Consider the following 19,914-nt stretch of genomic DNA (forward strand, 5'->3'; position numbering starts at 1 on the left):
TTTTCATACACCAGATGTGATGCTATGTCGCATCACTCTACCGTTCTCATGTTCCATGTAAGTCCTCCTTTGTTACTAGATAGATTGGATTCAACCCTTGTGCCGACGCGTTCTCGCATGGGCACAAGCAGGTTGTTAGCTAGTAGGGGTTTTGATAAGGGTAATAGTCACTCGCGGTCGATGCTGACGCAAGATCTGGGACCATACCCCTTCACTTATCTTCCATTAACTTCTCACCCTATATTGTAACTCCCCCTAAGATCAAGCATTGTTTTGATTCTTAGCTAAAAGATTCTTGTATCCCCAATCCCAAAGGACTTTTAAGAACATAGAGTTTCTATCTTGTAGACATACAACATTGGATTCAATGATTAAAAAAAAAAAAAAAACCCATGAAACCACCATCCAATTGCTTCCAATTGCTTTAGAGTTTTATTCCTTCAACCCGATGACATCCAAAAGTTTTTGTTTTCAACTACCATGAAAAGTTTTTCTTTCCATGTGTCATAGGAACTATTGTTTTAATTTTGAAGTACATTCTCCCCTCAATTGGTTAATTAAGGGCGTTTGGCTTAGCTTTTTAAAGGAGCTTATGACTTTTTGGAAAAGTCAGGATGTAGTGACTTTTTGGAAAAGTCACTTTTCTCCTCACATACACCTCATTGCCAAACAGACTTTTAGAACTTATAGCTTTTCAAAAAGCCAATAAGTCAATAAGTTGTTTCAAAAAGCTTAGCTTAACATGCCCTAAATCTTTTGTTTTAGATAAAATTGACCAATTGTATGCACCGATTCCCAACAGATTCCACCGATGTGTCATTTGGGCATCAATGGTGTAGCACTTCCTGTGATGATCTGACCGGTTCACGTTTCTAGAGTATATTGTGTTTGACCATGTTTTGTGTCAGTGGGTATCATTCCTTACCATGCGACTTATGAGGTTATATATTAGTTGGATTCGTATAGTTATTATACGTTATCTTTTGTTCGTATCCATTACATTTCGTGTTTTGTTGTCCTTTGACATTGTTATCCTGTGTCGTTATCGACCTCATTACACTACTACTCTCTCATTTGCTATTTTCCTTTGTTTATGTTGGCCAAAACTCAATGGGATAATGGGATGTGTGAGGAGAGTAAATCTCTAAGTAGTTAGAAGAGTTTTTAAGTAACATATGAAAACTAGTTCCAAGCATCATCAATATATACAAAACCAGGTCCAACAACATTGGATACAATGATTTAAGGTTTTTTCCTTAAAAGCTACAACATATTCATTTAAGTATTTATTTATACCAATATATAAATTTTAGAGGATCAACAAACATACATCTTAACAGAAAGTTAAAGATGATTTAATTTTTATAAAATCTCCAACTTCAAGTGGTAAAGAAAGAGCTACTAGCCATTAAGGTTTCGGAACAGCTCAGGAAGATGAGCATTGGTGAGTTTTGTCCTTTTACTGATCTCAGTCTTCTTCTTTTTCTTCTGTTTCGGTTTATTCAAAATATTACCATTCTGAGCCATCACTCTTCTTTTAGCTGTGTTTGTAGCCGGCTTCATCCCGTTCTTCTGTAGGTCCCGCTCAATGTCCAGCATGTCTCGTGGCAACTCAATCGACCTAAATAACTGTTTCAGTTCATCATCCACCTTGATCGGGACCCTCGGATCGTTTGGGTACGCTATCTCTTCCTGCGAGTCGAAATTTGATAGTAGCCAGATCTGTCTACCAGCTTTCAGGGCCTGAAATTCACCAAGTAATAATAATCAGTTACATGATTGCATACAAGGGCTTTAAGCTACTCGATACAAGCTCAAAACGAACCATAGTTATCGATAGCGAATAGCGACAAGGTACCTATATGCTACGTAGCGATAGCGATGAAATAGCGCCCGCTATTTCGTGTTTAGCGATAGAGTAGTTAAAATTTTTAAAAATAAAAAATTAGCTATCTATAAATTTTTTTATATATGTATAATGTTAATTTTATACCTTTTTATGTATAAATTTCGAAGTTTAAGGACCAAATGTAAGATAATGAAAATAGGGGGGTTAAATGTTAAAAATACACAAACTAATTTTACACTTTTATGTAATTTTTACAAGTTTTAGGGACTAAATGTAAACCAATGAAAGATAGAGGGGTTAAATGTTAAAATCCATAAAGTTATTTAACCCTAAAAAGACTAAAACGCAAGAAAACGCAGCCGCTCTTCTTTTTCCTATTTTCCAGCATGTTTCCGGCAGAAAGGCAGGTTTCCAGCCGGAATCCGTCATCGGAATCTGCTACAATCACGCTATTCAGTTGCTACATAACAGTTTGCGAGACCTTGGCGCTTCACTACGAAGCGCGCGATAGCGAACGCTATCTGCGCTATCAATAACTATGGCCTAAACTAGAGCACATTTAAGAAATGAGTTGGATCCCGAGCTTCATATGCATGGATTGACAATATGCTTGAGAACCGAAATGTGCCTCATTTCATTTAAATATAATAATTTTTATTTAAGAGAGTAGACATATAATTACATAATAAATGTTATATATAATTAGAGCAAACTACAATTTGAGTCCCTGTGGTTGAACACCAGATGGCACCATGGGTCCCTACTTTTCTAATTTGACCAATCAAGTCCCTTCTAACAGAATAGGTTGGTCAACCGTTAGTTGACCAGTGAAATGTCTAAAATACCCCCATATTTTTATATTTCAACTTAAAAAGTATTTATATCATCCTGATGCTTCTGATTCAAATCACAGGCTAAAAAATCAGAAAATACGAGCAATCATAAACATAAAACCCAAACAAAAGTTGAAGATCTAGTCTCTTCATCACGAAAACCCTAAACAGGCACGCTACAATGACAATTCACAATACCAGAAACAAGCAACAAGAAGTATATTCATCAATCAACCCCTAATCAAACCACTACCATAACCTAACACAGTAATAATCCAATAAAATCAAATTAGAACGATAGGAATCAACAATAACATCAAAAACAAAAACAAAACTAGATTCATAATTCACAAAACCCTAGCAACGACAACGATCGCAAATTCCCAGTTGAAGATATTCGCATACTTAACGACATGAGGATCGAGTGCAAGCATCTTCAAAATAGAGATCTCTCGAAGCGTTGTAGGCGGAACCTTGGTTTTAAAAAGCACGAAGCGCACAAAAGCAACGAGGTCTAAAACCGAGGCGCAAAGCGCAGAGCGCAAAAGCGGTAGGCTTTTCGTACGCGAGGCACAAGGCGATTATAATTTTTTTTATATATTGTTTAGGTTTCTAGGATCATTTACCTGATATTTAGACACAAATAAGCTGTATATATGTTTTAATATTGAAATTACATACATGACAGCCTGAAAAGCATGATTTACAACAATCTGCTGCACAAAATGGGTCATGTACATGAGGCGCGCGTCTCAGAGTGGATTTTTCAGCAAAAAGTGTGCCTCAGCTGCGCTTTCTGTACAACCTGCGCCTCAGACTACATAAGGCGCTGAGATTTGCGCCTCAGGCGCGCTTTTTTAAACCAAGGGCGGAACTTCTTCATCATCTTCATGGAGTCTGGTTTTCTTAAGCACAACGATTTGTCCGGTGGCTCTGTACATTTTGCTGTTCGTTCTTTCTCCGACTTTCTCTAGCTTCTCGAACGCCTACATTGCTGTCTTGGTGGACTCCATATTCTGTTTCTCTCTCTAGAACATTTGCAGAGTGGATTAGGGTTTGAAATGAAGAAGAAAGGGAAAAAGGGTTATCAGCAGCATATACCAGCTAACGCTGCTCGATATCCTCATCCAACATACTGGCACCAGTAACACCAGGAGATGAAGCGGTTGGTTTTTTAGGCTTTGTTACAGGTTCTGGAAGATTGAATTCGAAGGTGTCAATCAGATCAGCTTCCTTCGGTTGGTAAATCAAATGGTTGCTGATGAGGAACTTCCATAGGTGGTGGTGACGAGGTGGTGTGCAGTGGAGGTGGGTGGCGGCAACAAGGTGTTATGGGGGTGTTTATTTGCAGCGGTGGTTATGGATTTTGGGAAGATGAAGACGATATGGTGGTTGTGGATTTTGGGGAGTCTGAGGAAGATGGCGATTGCGATGTTATACGATTTATATATATTAATAATAACAATAATTTGGCAAAAGACAATAATACCCCTGAAAATCAACATAAAAAGGCAAGTATGCCGCGGTCAACTAACAGTTGTCCAACCAATTCTGTTAGCACGGACTCGATTGATTCAATTGAACAACCACAGAGACTTGATTGGTCAAATTAGAAAAGTAGGGACTCATGGTGTCATCCGGTGTCAACCACAGGGACTCAAATTGTAGTTTACTCATATAATTATAATAGAAGTAAAGAATAAGTTACGTTTATATGTAACAAAATTATAAATATATATATCAGAATGCTTACATACATACATACATACATACATACATGTATAAATAAAACAATAACTGAGAGGAGCTCGAGCTTAAAAATTACTTGTTAGCCAGGCTCGAGCTTTAGACATGATGCTCGAACTAGAGCTCGTTTAAGTTGAATGAACAATGACTGAGCTTAGATGAGTTCAGGCTCGGCTAAGCTCATTTACACCTCTAGTTGCATATCCAAGGTAAAAAAAAAGGAACAAACACTCATACAAACGACTTTATGATTACCTGTAAGTCTTCCATGACAGTTGGGTAGGCATCTTTAAGATCAGCAACAGCAATACCCTCTGCAAATGTCCGTATTAATCGTAAAAGTTCTTTCTGGTCTCTCACATTATGCTTCGACTGTTAATAACATATCACATCAACAACAACATACATGTTTATCTACGTTAAAAGATACAACAAAATGATGTCAAAAAAACCGATTACGATTACCTTATAAGAGAAACGTTTTCCATCATAATTAACTTTCGGGTTCTTTGCCAAACTTTCAAACACGGCCTTATTGCCTTTGACATCAACGTAGCATGCTTCGTTTATTTGCTCAGCCGTAAAGGCCTGCCTGGACTGTAAATTACCAAAACGGGGTTATTCCGACGAATAATTATAAACAGATACAAAAAGAGGCAAGTAAGTATGTACCTCGAATAGTAGATCGATGACTTTTTTGATTTGAGCTCCTACAGGGCTCTTCCTGACATTATTAATATGCTGCAACCTCTCAGTGTCATTAGAGAATTTAACCGCAGGAACTGGATTTTTCGCCAACGTGCTTGCAGCAGGCGCAACTCTAGGAGCAGGAGTTGTGGTTCTATTGCTTGTTTTAGAGCCTGCTGCAATGCTCGTAAGGGTCGACTGACATTTTTCTTGTTGCTGTTTAAACCTATTCAAACTTTCTCGCAATGATCCCATTTGAGCGCCCAAAAACTAGGTAGGTATCAAAGCATCACAAACTCAGTCAGAGAAAGAGCAAATCTCAAGCACTATAACAAGCACAAGTAATTCTAAGATCTTTAGATTAACTAAACATATACAGTGGCGAAGTATAGAAGGGGCGGGGAGGGACGCCCAACCCCCCGAACTAGTTTTCGTATAGAAAGTTTTGGGTATATACGTTTTCGACCCCCGGTTCAATAGAAAATTTTCGGTATATACGTTTTCGACCCCCCGGTTCAATAGAAAATTTTTGGTATATACGTTTTCGACCCCCTGGTTCAATAGAAAATTTTCGGTATATACGTTTTCGACACCCGTAATTCAGGTCAAGCTTGGCCACTGAACATATAAGAAGTAAAATTCGGGTAGTATTCAATCAATCAAATAAGATAAGAAGAAGCAAAGATCTACTTATGAGGTTGTTTGGGAGAATCACAAAAGTATGAAATGAAAATTCATATAAAAGTTTTTTTAGAAAACGCTACAAATTTGAGTTTGAATATTAACATATATATGGAGTAAGTAAATTCATAGTCACATAATTCGCTGGTGATTTTGGTTTTGATTCGTCCGATCCAATTCACGGTACGAACACGATCCGGGATCGCGTTTCCGACGACCATAAGAAAAAAGAATTCATATGTAATAGAGAAGAAATAGCGGCTAATTGAAGTTGCTGAATCGAAGCTTACCTGCTGATTGAACCTAACCTTCCCGGCTGAATCGTAGAATGAAAGAAGATCTGTCTTCGGCTGTTTGTTTTTTAGGTTTAGGAGATGGAGGAGCCAACAGGAGAGATAGACACGAGGAGGACGGCTGCTTAGGGTTATTATTTTTTTTAATTTAATTTTAATTTTCTTTTAATTTTAACTAGTGGGTTACAGCCGCGCTTCGCGGCGGGACGAGCCGATTTTTAATCCGATATAGCAGTCGGAAGAGAAAACTTACAAAATAAAGTCGTGGTAAGTAAAAAAGTACGTCGACATGTGTTTTACATCGACCGAAAAACTCGATTACAAAAGTACTTAAAAAGTTAAAGGGTTGTCACTGTCAATGCTAAAAGTTTAGAAAATACAAAAAAAAAAAAATTATGTCGAAATGTAAGTCAACTTAAGTTTATATCGACACGTAAGTAAAAATAAAGACTTAAAATTCGATTAAAAAGTATTTAGAAAGTTAAGAGGTTGTAAGAGTCAATACTGAAAATTAAAGGGTAAAGGTAAAAAAAGAAAAAAAAAGCAAAAAGACAAAAAAAAAAATCACCGACTAAAAAAATATTTAGAAAGTTAAAGGGTTGTCAGTGTAAATACTGAAAGTTGAGAAAACACAAAAAAATTATGTCGAAACGTAAATCAACTTAAGTTTATATCGACACGTAAATAAAAATAAAGACGTAAAACTCGGTTAAAAAGTATTTAGAAAGTTAAGGGGTCGTAAGAGCTAATACTGAAAGTTAAAGGTTAAAAGTAAAAAAAAACAAAAGAAAGTCAAAAGATCAAAAAAAAAATTACTGTAGCACACTGTAGTGTCATGGTAAAAAAATTAATTTGTTTTTTACAAACACAGTTAAATTATTGGGATGTTTCAAATTAATATATATATATATGAATTAGCTAGTGTCATGGTAAAAAAATTAATTTGTTTTTTACAAGCATAGTTAAATTATTTTGAGTTTTTTTTATTTACTCTCTCTCTCTCTTTCTTTGTTCTTAACGTGATTTTTATTTTCTACCTAGCATAGTTAAATTATTTTGAGCTTTTTTTATCTACTATCTTTTTTGTTGTTAACATGTTTTTCATGCTACGTGTTTTCTTCTTTTTCTAGATCAAACACATTTCTCTATTATCTTTCTCATTAGTTCCAGAATGTTATTTTATCATAAAAACCCACCATCTGCCTAACTAGTTCTGCTTTTTGCAAAACATGGCTTCCGTAAGCCACTTTCTTCTTCTTCAGAGGAGGTTTTTATTTTCGTAAAGCGTTTTATATTCTTTTTATTACTGGAGCGTAACCTACTCATTATTTATCTACAAAAGTTTTACATTTTTTGAAGCATTGACCCTTAGAGAAGCTAAAGACAAGCTGGAGAAGCGTGGTGAAGAGCTAGCATGGAGATTAGACTTTTAAAAAGCATTTGATGGTACATCTTTTATACGTCCAACAGAGATTAACATGCTAATAGTAACAAAAAAAGTTATTTTCTAAATGTTTTATGTTACTTACATATCGATCTTAAAGAAGGAAAGGGACAAGAAATCATAAATGTCACACCCCAACTGATGGCGGAAATATCGGAGTGAGACGAAAACGAGATACTTCATAACACTAAATTGTGACAAGTATTTAATAACAAGTTTAGAATTATTGCTAACATCAATTACATTTTTTGAAATAATTTTACAACAAGATTAAAACAAGTAAAATACAACAAGTATTTGAATTTAGAGTGTGTTTCTAGGCATCCTACTAGATTCCGTACATTATCATCATCATCCATAATCTTGCAACATGTATTAAAGTATAGTTCAATACAAAAAGTATTGGCGGGCATACAAGTTTGAGTACTAGCATAAATATATAAAAACTGAACAATCCACATGACAAACTTAGTTAACGAGATTAACGCATTACTGGCATGTGAATAAATAAGTTGTCACACCCCTAAAAATACCACAAGCGGAAACCTCCACGAGGCGTGTGACGTTCCAGGATCTAGCCACTAATCACATTGAACCATATACATATAAGATAAAAGAAAACCTTCCATTAAATGCAAATGTATAATTCAAACACCAATTAATAAAGTTAACATGTTCAGCGGAAGCATAATAGTTTGTTTAAATAAAGTGTTCGACAATGTCAAATTGAGAAACGTTCCAAAAGCCACGACCCATGACCACTCCAGCTTCCCAGACAGCAAGTTCCATAATCATGTACCTAAGGTCCTGCAAGCATGCAGAAAAGTGTGTAAGACAGGCTGGTGAGTTCACAGTTTGCTTTATCCGTTTAATACCAAGTAGTGTGTTATGATTCGTTATAATGTGTTATGTTGATAATAACTCGATACCGCAGACGGCCCTTTTTGCCCTTCCCCAATGCTCTATCAAACATTGGTCATGATGTAAAGTTATTAGTTCACGCCCGTCCTATCCAGGTACGTCGTGAGGGTGCCAAACCTAATAGCGGTATCAACTAATAACCCCGTTGCCCTACAAGCAATAACCGGTAGTAATGATGGGACTTAAGTGATAGAGAGTGAGTGTATTATCCAACCATAACGTTTACTGAAAACTATTGCATATCCCCTGCAAGGATAGCGTTGTGAAATCGGCCTCACATCCCCTATAAGGATGTGGGTATTTGAAAACCGCCTCATATCCCCTACAAGGATATGGATTTACGAAAATCCCGTTTATAAGTTTTATCAGTTTGATTGTCCCCACCGGACGAATGCTTGTTTTGAGAGAAGTGAACTCACCTTGGTTTGCTCGGTATGACTAGTTACTCGCACACACACTAAATCAGTCAAAGCCTATGGTATACATGTATGAGTGATCAGTTTCACATTTGCAAGCTTCACGTATAAATAAAAGTCTTAAGGTGTATTCAATCAGCGATTATCGAATAGCGCATAACAGTTATACAAACTCAGTCAAACCCATAATTCACATGCATGCTCTATAACAATGCTTAACAGTTAAGTGCTATACGAAAACCAAATCATGTCTCCTTGATTATAATTGATCATCATTAACAGTATGCAACATGGTTTCATTAACAAGAAGTCATTCATTTTCTAGCTATTATCTGTGGTGTACTAATCGACGAAATATCAAGAGTTTTGCCGAAGATGTGAGTGACGAAACATTAAGCGTTTCGTGGGTGTATAGATGATGAAACTTCAGGGTGTTTCGTCGATGAGTGTGTGACGAAACATCAAGATGTTTCGTCAATGGCCATAACAGTTTCCCAATTTTCCTAACAGCTTTCTTGTTTCACAACCCTAATCGCATCAAATGATCATTCGTAATCATTACTTTAATCATAAGCTCCCTAACAAATCATCACATATAATGTCACAAATCTCATTTATTCAATAATTGTTTACACAGATAACACCATATGCATATGGCAACAGGATCATTAACGGAGTAGGGAGTATAACTGGATACAAGACATCAGAAACCCTAACAGTAAATCAATCTATATATATTCGAACACGTCAGTTCTTATGCATCATACAGTCTAGATCATCACAAAACATAGCATATCTATGACCCATCTAGTTTGTACATCAGTCATAGATCAACAAGTAAATCATACGTATTGCAACAAGGGTGATCGAACTAACCGAACGACTGCGTATACTCGGAGGTATGCTAAGACGAACGAGGGAACATTAAACTGTCGAAACAGTGTCGTCGCGCCGCGCGACGGTAGAGTGCACATATGGTCGCGCCACGCGACCACCTAAGTTACCAGCCAAACAAGTTTCATTTATGGCAAATTCAGTCCATGCACCTTTTCAAGCCTTATATCTTTCATTTTAAACACCTTTGGCCCTTGTAGTTAGTTTGTAGATGATCTAGGGAGTATAAACAAACTCCGTTAGGCCCGGTTTCGTTAATTGATCACCAAAAACATAAGTTTCGCCTCGTTGACGCTTTAAACCCTAATTTTTGGGAATTCGCGTAAACTTCACATAACGATCTCGAAACCTCGTGAAATTTATATCATTTATTCTTGAGAGTATATTTGAATATTTCGAAGCTCGGGTTCGTTAAAAGGTCACTCAGAGGTAAGAATTAACATGTTGACACATTTAACCCCTGTAGTTTAAAATCTTTCGATTATTTTCATAAACGACTTCTTATATCCAATTAATCACTCGTTTAAGAATATATTCTTCATGTGTGGTCATTCAGAGGCACAAGTTTGGCATGTTGACACTTTTAGTCCCTTCGCATACATATTTTCATGTCACACCCCGATATTTCCACGTATTACCGGTGGGCCCGGTGGGGAGTATCGTGACGTAGTTGATATCGTCATAGTCAAATAATCACAGTTCAATGCACAACGGAAGTCTAAAATAAAATATATTACAAACCGAATGAAAGTATCATAAGTATTACAAACGTAATGTAAAAGGATCCACAGGCGGATCAAAACAAAGGAAACATTGTTCAACAGATTTTAAAGTGATAAGGCTTGCAAGACTCTTATTTATTCACTCAGGAGTAGCCAGCCTATTCCGCCTAGTACCTGCACTTTAACCTTCTTGGAAAATACGTCAATTTACACTGGTAAATATAATTAACCGACTCTTTTGAAAAGTGTTTAAGAAAATTGATTTAAATGCACAAGGCACAAATAATCTTTTATAACTTGGGATAATTATTTAAAAGTAATCCTGTAAAAGAATTACATGTTTATTATACGTTCAGTAGCCCGGGCTGAATACCGGGTTAAAGATTAATAGACACACCACATAATATATCCCGCGGCGAGTTATTCTCAAATAGGCGGGTACATTATTTTTACATACGCACTGGCAGGTGTATGCCTACACCCCGTGCTTAAGTCGTGGCCATTTCAATGAATGAGCCGATGATATCCAGGACATGTTCATTAACCCTCCAAAGGCTTAAAACAAACAAAACAGATTAAACGGGTTATCTCAATGATTTAACCTTTATACGATTAAAAATTCAATACCCGACCAAACGGTATTTTATATACCGTACCCCAAGCCCGTATAAGGGAAAATAAGTTAAAAGCATTTACCTGAGCAAATTTTACAAATTTATTCCAGCCGTACAAATCAGCAAGTGCAAGTATATTTTACTGGTCTCCTAAATCTGGAACGAAGGTTTTAATTAACCTATTAGATTCCTAACGGGTCTTACTTAAGCTTAAACTTAGACCGGTTAGTTTTAAAGAAAGGTATACGGTTCAAAAAGCAAGATTAAGCGAATACGGGATTAGAATGTGGTTTAGACCTGACAAGTATGAAGACTTGTATAATATGGGTAAACTAAACACATTCTAGATTTTGAAGTGAAAATGATAAGGTTTCACCCGTTTCAGTTAATTTATGCAAACTAGTTACACAAACCGCACCGAACGCGAAAAATGCATAACGGGTAACAAATGAGTCATGAATAGGTTTCCTAAGTTAATATGCCTTAAATATGTTGTGATATCAGTAGGATACCTTCCATTATGCCCAAAATGAATTTAAACTCAAATTAAGCCCCGTAGGGGTATTTTGGTCATTTTAAAGATTATAAAAGAGATTAATTATTAATCTGAGGTTCTGGTCTGAATTGATTAGTAAAAATATTTATTTTTGTAAGTCATAACAGTAAGGTATTGCATATATGTGAAATTTATCATTTACAACCAAACTATGCATCGAAGGGACATTTTGGTAATTTCACATAAGCTTTAAAGGTCAAATTTGGAAATCTGAGTTCAAAAATTTTTCTTACTATTAAAGTATAAAAATTTACTTATAACATCAGTAGGTATTAAGTCTTATATGCCAAAAATAGTTTTAACCCATACTATGCGTTTAAAACACGTAAAAAGTCGGTTTTAGGTGATTTTCGGGTTATATAAAGAAAGCTGAGATTTTTACCAGCCCAGAAGGCTTAAAATATTTTATTTATCATATAAAATCAGTAGCAAAAGATTTGGTATCAAAATGTTATGTAAAACTCATTTTATTAGCAAAAAGGGTATAACCGACAATTATCGAATCAAAGCAAGAACCCTATGTTATGCTTAGTTTAAAAATAAATAAAAATCTTCAAAAATCCCAAAATATTATATTACATAAGTGGGTAAAATTTTGGTGTCGAAATTTGGGTTTAAATAGGCTTTATGCTACAATACCGTTTAAATAAATAAAAAGCTTTCAATTTACGCTATTGAGCATAACTCCTACTTTAGACCTCAAACTGATGTCAAATTTTTAGGACATGTTTATAAATCAGTAACAAAGGTTTTTGTCCTCTCACATTTTAAAAATCTCGTTTTAAGGTCAAAGGGGCATAATGGTCAACTTTTATGCATATAACGGAAACATGCAAATGAATCAGATAAATTAGGAACCAAGTTGTATAATCTCAGAGGGTTATACTAACCTATAACCTGGTCCTAATGGAACTCTAAGGCATGTCTAATTAAGCTAAATTGGGCCAGAACTAAAAGTCAAAGCAAAATTTTACTTTTGCGACTTTCGGTTCCGAATCGAGCCTGAACTCAAAATTGTCGGATTGAACATGCTTAGACATGTTCTTACATTAATTACCAAGTTATATAAGTGTTAAAACAGGTTTCATAGCTTCTACATTGTTAATTATGAGTTTATTTGCAAAATATTTTTCTGTTGACTTTTTATAATTAAGTTTGACTCGACAATTGACCTAGTTAGAGTGGAAATCAGAGGGTGCACTTTTAATGGTTTATTACCCACATAATTTCCAACTCATAGCCACTTTCAATTGGAAAAATGACTGGACCATTAGTGATTAATCACTAAGTCAAAGCTTAATTACGACGGCTTTGACTTTTGGTCATTAGACTAATAAAACTTGAATTAGGAAGGCTAAGAAAGCTTACAATGGCTCTTAGCACGAATTAGGAGTTGAGGAAAGCTTGCTTGAAGTCCAGAGAGCTCCAGAGAATGAGTTGTAATGATTTTTGAGTGAATGAGCAATGAACTAGTAAACAAGAACACTTATATAGGAACTTTAAACTCACAAGATCAATCCAACAAGGTCTATAGGTGATTCCTGATCATCACAGGTGTCCCCTATGCATGAAATACCACTGGTGCAGCCCCTGGGATCGAAAACCATGCATCTAAGGCGGTGGAACAGGCTGAACAGGCACCTGTCACCATTTTTGGGAGCTGGCACTTTTTAGGCGGCCCGCGTAAGACATAGGGGAGTCTTACGCGGCCGGTATGGGGGCTAGATCCGGTCACCAAGTTTCATTTAATCGCATATTCAGTCCCTGGTCCTTCGAAACATGATTTAACTATTGTTTATTGCACTTTTGACCCTCAAACTTAACTTTTAAGGTCTCTAAGTCATAAACAAACTCCGTCATGATCCCGATTAGTTTTACGATCACCCGAAAAGCCCTGAATTTCAAAGTTGACGCTTTCAACCCCTTATTTATGAATGTTAGCGTAATTTCCTCATACGATATCGAAACCTTGTGAAATTTTTATCACTTATTCTTGGGAGCATAATTAATCGTTACAAAGCTTTGGGTTCGCTAAAAGGTCACTCAGAGGTATAATTTAAACATGTTGACACATTTAACCCTTGCGGTTTGTAAACTTTCACTTTCTTCCACAAACGGCTTCATACAATTCATGATTCATTCGTTTAAGGGTATAAAAGTCGTGTAGGGTTGTTGAAAGGTATAATTATCAAATGTTGACACTTTGAATCCTTCTACACACATACTTTCTTTGTTTGTCAACTTTAGTCCTTCTGAAATAATTCCTTATATGTTTAAAGTTCGTGACACGTGTCGATATTATATTGGACATGATTTTGCGAGGTGTTACATCCTCACCCCCCTTAAAAGAAATCTCGACCTCGAGATTTACTAAAATAAATGAGGGTACTTCTGTTTCATTGTGGACTCAACCTCCCACGTATACGCGGGACCTCTACAGGCATCCCATTTAACCTTCACTAACGGTACGTGCTTCCTTCGAAGCTTCTTAACCTGTCGATCCTCGATCGACAAAGGTTTTTCAACAAACTTTAGCTCTTATCTATATGCACATCATTATGTGACATGGCTAGTGATTCATCGGCTAGACACTTCTTCAGATTGCAGATGTGGAATACATTATGAATTCCACTGAGCTCTTCAGGCAAGTTTAACTTATAAGCCAATGTTCCGACACATCCGATGATCTCGAATGGTCCTATGTATCGTGGACTTAACTTACCTTTCTTGCCAAAACGTATTACCCCTTTCCAGGGTGATACCTTATGATGCAATTTCTATAGCAACACAATGATAATCAGAATTCCCAAACTGGAGCAAGGCCAATTTTTATTGAACAAAACAAAAACCAATCCAAAATGTCGTACACAACTGAGACTAGAATATGAACTAATCTAGATCCCAGAAAATAGGAAACAACCCAAAGAAATAGAACTGCAGGAAACAAAGTTTAAACAAATAGATAAATGCTGAAAATAAATTAAATAAACTTAATTGGCGTCCAGCTGGGTAGTCGACATGGGTCAGACCAGGTTACGGGTCGAGCTCCTGTTGTGGGCTCAGGTCCGGGCTTACATCATTCTACCCCTCTTTGAAAAGACTTGACCTCGAGTCAAAAGGGTCATCATCGTCAGGCACAAACCGCAACAAATCAGCAACATTGAACGTGGCAGAAACATTGTAATGACCTGGTAGATCAATTTTATAAGCATTGTCTTTGATGCATTCAAGTACTTTAAACAGGCCATCTGCACGGGGCTGCAATTTTCCAAAACGACCACCTGGAAAACGATCCTTGCTTAAATGAATCCACACAAGATCACCGACATTGAAAATCACCTTCTTTCGACGCACATTCGCCCGACGTTGATATACTATATTATTATTTTCAATCTGTGCCCGCACCTGTTTATGGATTTCTTTGATTTGAGCCGAGCGGTCCTCCCCGTCAGCGCTAAAATGGCTGGTAGCAAGTAGTGGGGCAAGATCCAGTGGAGTGAAAGGATTTCTACCATAGACAACCAAGAAAGGGGACATGCCTGTTGACCGGTGCGAAGAACAATTATATGCAAACTCTTCTTGGGGTACCACTGTATCCCACTACCGAGGGTGGTTACCAACAAGGCTACGGAGGAGATTTCCAAGACTACGGTTGGTGACTTTAGTTTGTCCATCACTTTGAGGGTGACGAGCACTGCTGAAGTTTAATTTAGAACCTAAACGCCTCCATAGTGTCCACCAAAAATGACCCACAAATTTGACGTCCCGATTGGACGTTAATGATTTAGGCACACCATGTAGTCGAACGATCTCAGCAAAATAAAGGCGGGCCACTTGACTTGCGTCATAAGTCTTGGCACATGGAATGAAGTGAGCCATCTTTGAAAAACGATCAACCACCACCATGATCGAATCCTTGTGCCGTTGTGTCTTAGGAAGACCCACAACGAAATCGAGACTAACGTCTTCCCACGGACCTTCCGGTATAGGTAAAGGAGTGTAAAGACCTGCATGTGAGTGGTGTGTTTTTGCAACATGGAAAATACGACAATGGTCTACAACCCGATTAACATCAGCACGCATTTTTGGCCAAAAAAACCGTTCTTGAACAAGTTTGAGGGTCTTGTCTTGTCCAAAGTGTCTTGCTAAACCTCCCTGGTGGCTTTCCAGAATAATAGCATCTCTCAAGGAACAATGAGGGACACATAATCGAGACCCCCAGAATAAAAACCCATCCTGGATGGTGTAGTCCCTCGAAGGACCAACGCGACAGTTCTCCCAAATCAGCGAGAAGTCTGGATCAGCGGGATAAAGGCCTCGAAAAAATTCAAACCCCTCAACCTGAATTTGTAGAGAAGACAGAAGAGATCGACGCCTACTCAAGGCGTCTGCTACAGTGTTTTGAGCACCAGCTTTGTGTTTGATGACGAACGAAAAATCTTGTAAATATTCGACCCATTTAGCATAGCGTAGATTAAGTTTGTGTTGACCATTAATAAACCGTAGAGCTTGGTGATAAGAGAACAATACTAATTCTCCCAGTAATAGAGTAATAGATAGTGACGCCAATACTCCAAACTCCGGATGATTGCGTAAAACTCTCTATCGTACGTACTGTACTTCTGTTTTGCATCGCTGAGTTTTTCACTAAAGAAAGCAACTGGTCGATTTTCTTGGCTCAAGACACCACCGATTCCCAACCCCGAAGCATCACATTCAACTTGAAAAGCCACATGAAAGTTGGGTGAAACGAGTACAGGGGCTAGGGTGACCACTTTTTTTAACTCCTCAAATCCTTTATTAGCTGCTTTGGACCAAGTAAAAGTACACCCTTTTAAGCAATCAGTAATGGGAGCCACAATGGAGCTAAAATTTCGAATAAAGCGAGGGTAAAAAGATGCCAGTCCATGAAAGCTTCGAACCTCGTGGATCGAGGTAGGTGTCGGCCATGACATAATCGCCTTAATCTTGGATTCGTCCATCCGTATGCCCTATTTTGAAATAAGATAACCCAAGAAAAGGACCTCCGACGATAAGAATTTACATTTCTTTCCATTAGCATAAAGCTTTTGCGCTCGAAGGACGGTAAACACTTGCTGGAGGTGTCGGAGGTGCTGGGGAATGTCATGACTAAATACCAAGATGTCATCAAAATAAACTACAACACATTATCCAATAAGTGGCTTAAAAATATGATTCATCAAGCGCATGAACGTACTCGGGGCATTCGAGAGACCGAAGGGCATAACCATCCACTCATAAAGACCGTCCCTTGTTTTAAACGCGGTCTTCCATTCATCTCCGGGGGGCATACGAATTTGATGGTATCCACTACGGAGATCAATCTTAGAGAAAACTGGAGCCCCATGTAAGTGATCAAGTAAGTCTTCAAATCAGGGTATGGGGAAATGATACTTTATTGTAATTTTGTTGACGGCACGACTATCAACACACATGGGGTAGGCGCCTCCGGGTTTAGGAACTAGTAAAGCTGGAAGAGCACAAGGGCTCATGCTTTCTCTGATGAGTCCTTTATCCAACAACTCGGTGACTTGGCGGTGGAGTTCTTGAAACTCTTTTGGATTCATGCGATAAGCAGGTTTATTAGGAATGACTGAACCGGGAACAAGGTCAATACAATGCTGGATTTCACGCATTAGGGGTAAGCCGGCGGGAATGTCTTCTGGAAACACATCTTGGAACTCTTTTAGTAGGGGGCAGACCACAGGGGGAACTTCTTCGGCTGTAACATTTTGCTCGACAATTACAAGGGCGTGGATGAAATGTGGGGTAGTGATTCTGGTGAAATCTATAAAGGCGGATTCGGTCAGGACAACCGCTTCAGAGTTTGTTTCGCGGGTATCCAAGGGAGCGAGGGTAATGTTGATGCCGTCTTTCCGAAAGGAGTACGTATTCTTAAACCCGTCGTGTTTTGTTCGTCGATCGTATTGCCAAGGTCGTCCTAATAAAACATGACATGCGTCCATGGGTATAACCTCGTACCACACTTCATCGGAATATCGATTGCCAATTGAAAACTGAACAAGGCACCGTTGAGTGACTTTCACGACATTTCCTTTTTTGAACCATGTCAACTGATACCGATCCGGGTGAGGTTCGACTTTCAATCCTAGCTTTTCAACCATACTTGTTGCCACCATGTTTTCACAGCTACCACCATCAATAATAATAGTGCAAATCTTTCCCTTTGATGTACACTTTGTACGGAAAATATTGTTACGGAGCCAAAGAGTGTCACCGATGGAAGAGGCCGGGGCGATACTAAGAGCCCGTTGTACAATTAAGGATTCGCCCTTATCCGGATACACAACTTCGTCATAATAACTGGGTTCTTCTTCTCCAGTAGTATCATAAATGGGTTCCGTGTCTTCACTGAACGTAACAAGATGCTTGTTTGGACACTCTCTAGCGAAATGGCCTAGGCCATGGCATTTAAAACATCGATTTACAATGGTGGAAGCAGCGGCTAAATTAGGCGATCCGCCAATATTCTCAGCTTTGATTGGGCTGAGCCGATTGGTTGCTGGAGCGGGAGTCGCACCACAAGTATTCTCGGCTTTGATTGGGCCGAGCTTGACGTTCTTGCTTCTTGTTTTGAGCTGTTTTTCGACCTTCAAGGCCAATTGACAAACGTCATTATAGCTCCAATAAGGCTGGAGTTGGACTACATCTGCTATTTCAGGTTGTAGGGCACCCAAAAACCGAGCCACAAGTTGTTCTTCTTCCTCTTCAACCGCACACCTCATTCTTAACTTGTCGAATTCACCAATCAAGTCCTCAAAGGTAGAATTTCGTTGGGACAAGTTATGATATTCCAAGAAAGCTTCTTGGCGATAATTACTTGGTAGAAACTTTTCCCGTAATAGTTTCTTCATTTTTTCCCAAGTCTCAATTTTTGACTTTCCCTCTTGAACCCTTTTCTTTTTGACATGATCCCACCACAAAGAAGCATATTTACAGAGTTTAATAGCAACAAGTTTTACCTTAACTTTGTCGGGGATGTCTATGAGATCGAAAATGCGTTCCACCGTGCTGAGCCAATCAATAAATTCATCTGGTTGAGCTTTGCCATCAAATTCTAGAACTTCAACCTTTACTCCCATATGTCGAAGCGGATCAGATTCAAAACGGTTGTGGTGTCGATCCCGTCGACCAAAAACATTAACAAAAGGACGACCAATGCCTTCCCCCCATCCTAGATGACGGAGTCAGTTTCAGTCTCCTCTTCCTGTTCTTCATGTCGCAACTCCAAGTCCCTGACTCGTTTTCGCAGCCTAGCAATTTCTTCGATATCACGTGGATCTCTTCGGTCATCCTCGTTGCCTCGGCTGGCGTCTCTACGGGGTTGGCGTCGAAGAACTCCTCCACGTTCTGCCGTGGAATCACAGCTGAGCTCTGATACCAACTGATGCAATTTCTATAGCAACACAGTGATAATCAGAATTCCTAAACTAGAGCAGGGCCAATTTTTATTGAACAAAACAAAAACCAATCCAAAATGTCGTACACAACTGAGACTAGAATGTGAACTAATCTAGATCCCAGAAAATAGGAAACAACCCAAAGAAATAGAACTGCAGGAAACAAAGTTTAAACAAAGAGATAAATGCTGAAAATAAATTAAATAAACTTCTTTTATTTGGCGTCCAGCTGGGTAGTCGACATGGGTCGGACTAGGTTACGGGTCGGGCTCCTGTTGTGGGCTCAGGTCCGGGCTTGCATCACCTTAAGTAGAACTTTGTCACCTACCTCGAATTTAAGAGGTTTATGACTTTTATCTGCGTAGCTTTTCTGCCTATCCCTGGCAGCTTTGAGACGATCACGAATCTGCACAATCTTATCGGTCGTCTCCAGGACTATATCAGGTCCTGTTAGCTGGACATCTCCAACTTCCGCCCAACAAACTGGCGTCCTGCACTTTCTTCCATACAAAGCTTCAAAAGGTGCAACTTGAATACTGGAGTGATAGCTATTATTATACGAGAATTCAATCAATGGAAGATGATCATCCCAACTTCCACCTAGATCAATGACACAAGCTCTTAACATATCCTCCAGCGTTTGAATTATACGCTCACTTTGACCATCCGTCTGAGGATGATACGCGGTGCTGAAGTTTAATCGAGTGCCTAACGACTGCTGAAAGATTTTCCAAAAGTGAGACGTGTATCTTATATCCCTATCAGAGATAATAGACACTGTCACTCCGTGGAGATATACTATCTCGTCCACATACA

The 19,914-nt window shown here is 38.3% G+C and overlaps 2 protein-coding genes across 2 annotated transcripts; both read right to left on the reverse strand.

Moving 5' to 3' along the window:
* Positions 1-1,174: 1,174 nt before the first annotated feature.
* Positions 1,175-6,219, reverse strand: LOC110876805 (general transcription factor IIE subunit 2). The gene is made up of 5 exons (XM_022124970.2): positions 6,087-6,219; positions 5,101-5,385; positions 4,894-5,025; positions 4,684-4,800; positions 1,175-1,743 (listed from the first exon to the last, which is right to left on the reverse strand). Exons 2-5 carry the CDS (start codon positions 5,368-5,370, stop codon positions 1,402-1,404), a joined length of 861 nt encoding a protein of 286 aa, XP_021980662.1. The 5' UTR covers positions 5,371-5,385; positions 6,087-6,219; the 3' UTR covers positions 1,175-1,401.
* Positions 6,220-17,049: 10,830 nt separating this feature from the next.
* On the reverse strand, positions 17,050-18,780 carry LOC110930839. The gene has a single exon (XM_022174223.1). It carries the CDS (start codon positions 18,778-18,780, stop codon positions 17,050-17,052), a length of 1,731 nt encoding a protein of 576 aa, XP_022029915.1.
* Positions 18,781-19,914: the final 1,134 nt, after the last annotated feature.

This window comes from Helianthus annuus, chromosome 1 (assembly GCF_002127325.2).
Source record: "Helianthus annuus cultivar XRQ/B chromosome 1, HanXRQr2.0-SUNRISE, whole genome shotgun sequence".
Lineage (NCBI taxonomy): Eukaryota > Viridiplantae > Streptophyta > Magnoliopsida > Asterales > Asteraceae > Helianthus > Helianthus annuus.

Coding starts and splice junctions, on each gene's coding strand:
- LOC110930839 (XM_022174223.1), bottom strand. CDS start 18,780: ATGGGAGTAAAGGTTGAAGTTCTAGAATTTGATGGCAAAGCTCAACCA.
- LOC110876805 (XM_022124970.2), bottom strand. CDS start 5,370: ATGGGATCATTGCGAGAAAGTTTGAATAGGTTTAAACAGCAACAAGAA. Junction 5,026..5,100: donor TCATCGATCTACTATTCGAG/GTACATACTTAC, acceptor GGTAATTTACAG/TCCAGGCAGGCCTTTACGGC. Junction 1,744..4,683: donor CTGTCATGGAAGACTTACAG/GTAATCATAAAG, acceptor GGTGAATTTCAG/GCCCTGAAAGCTGGTAGACA.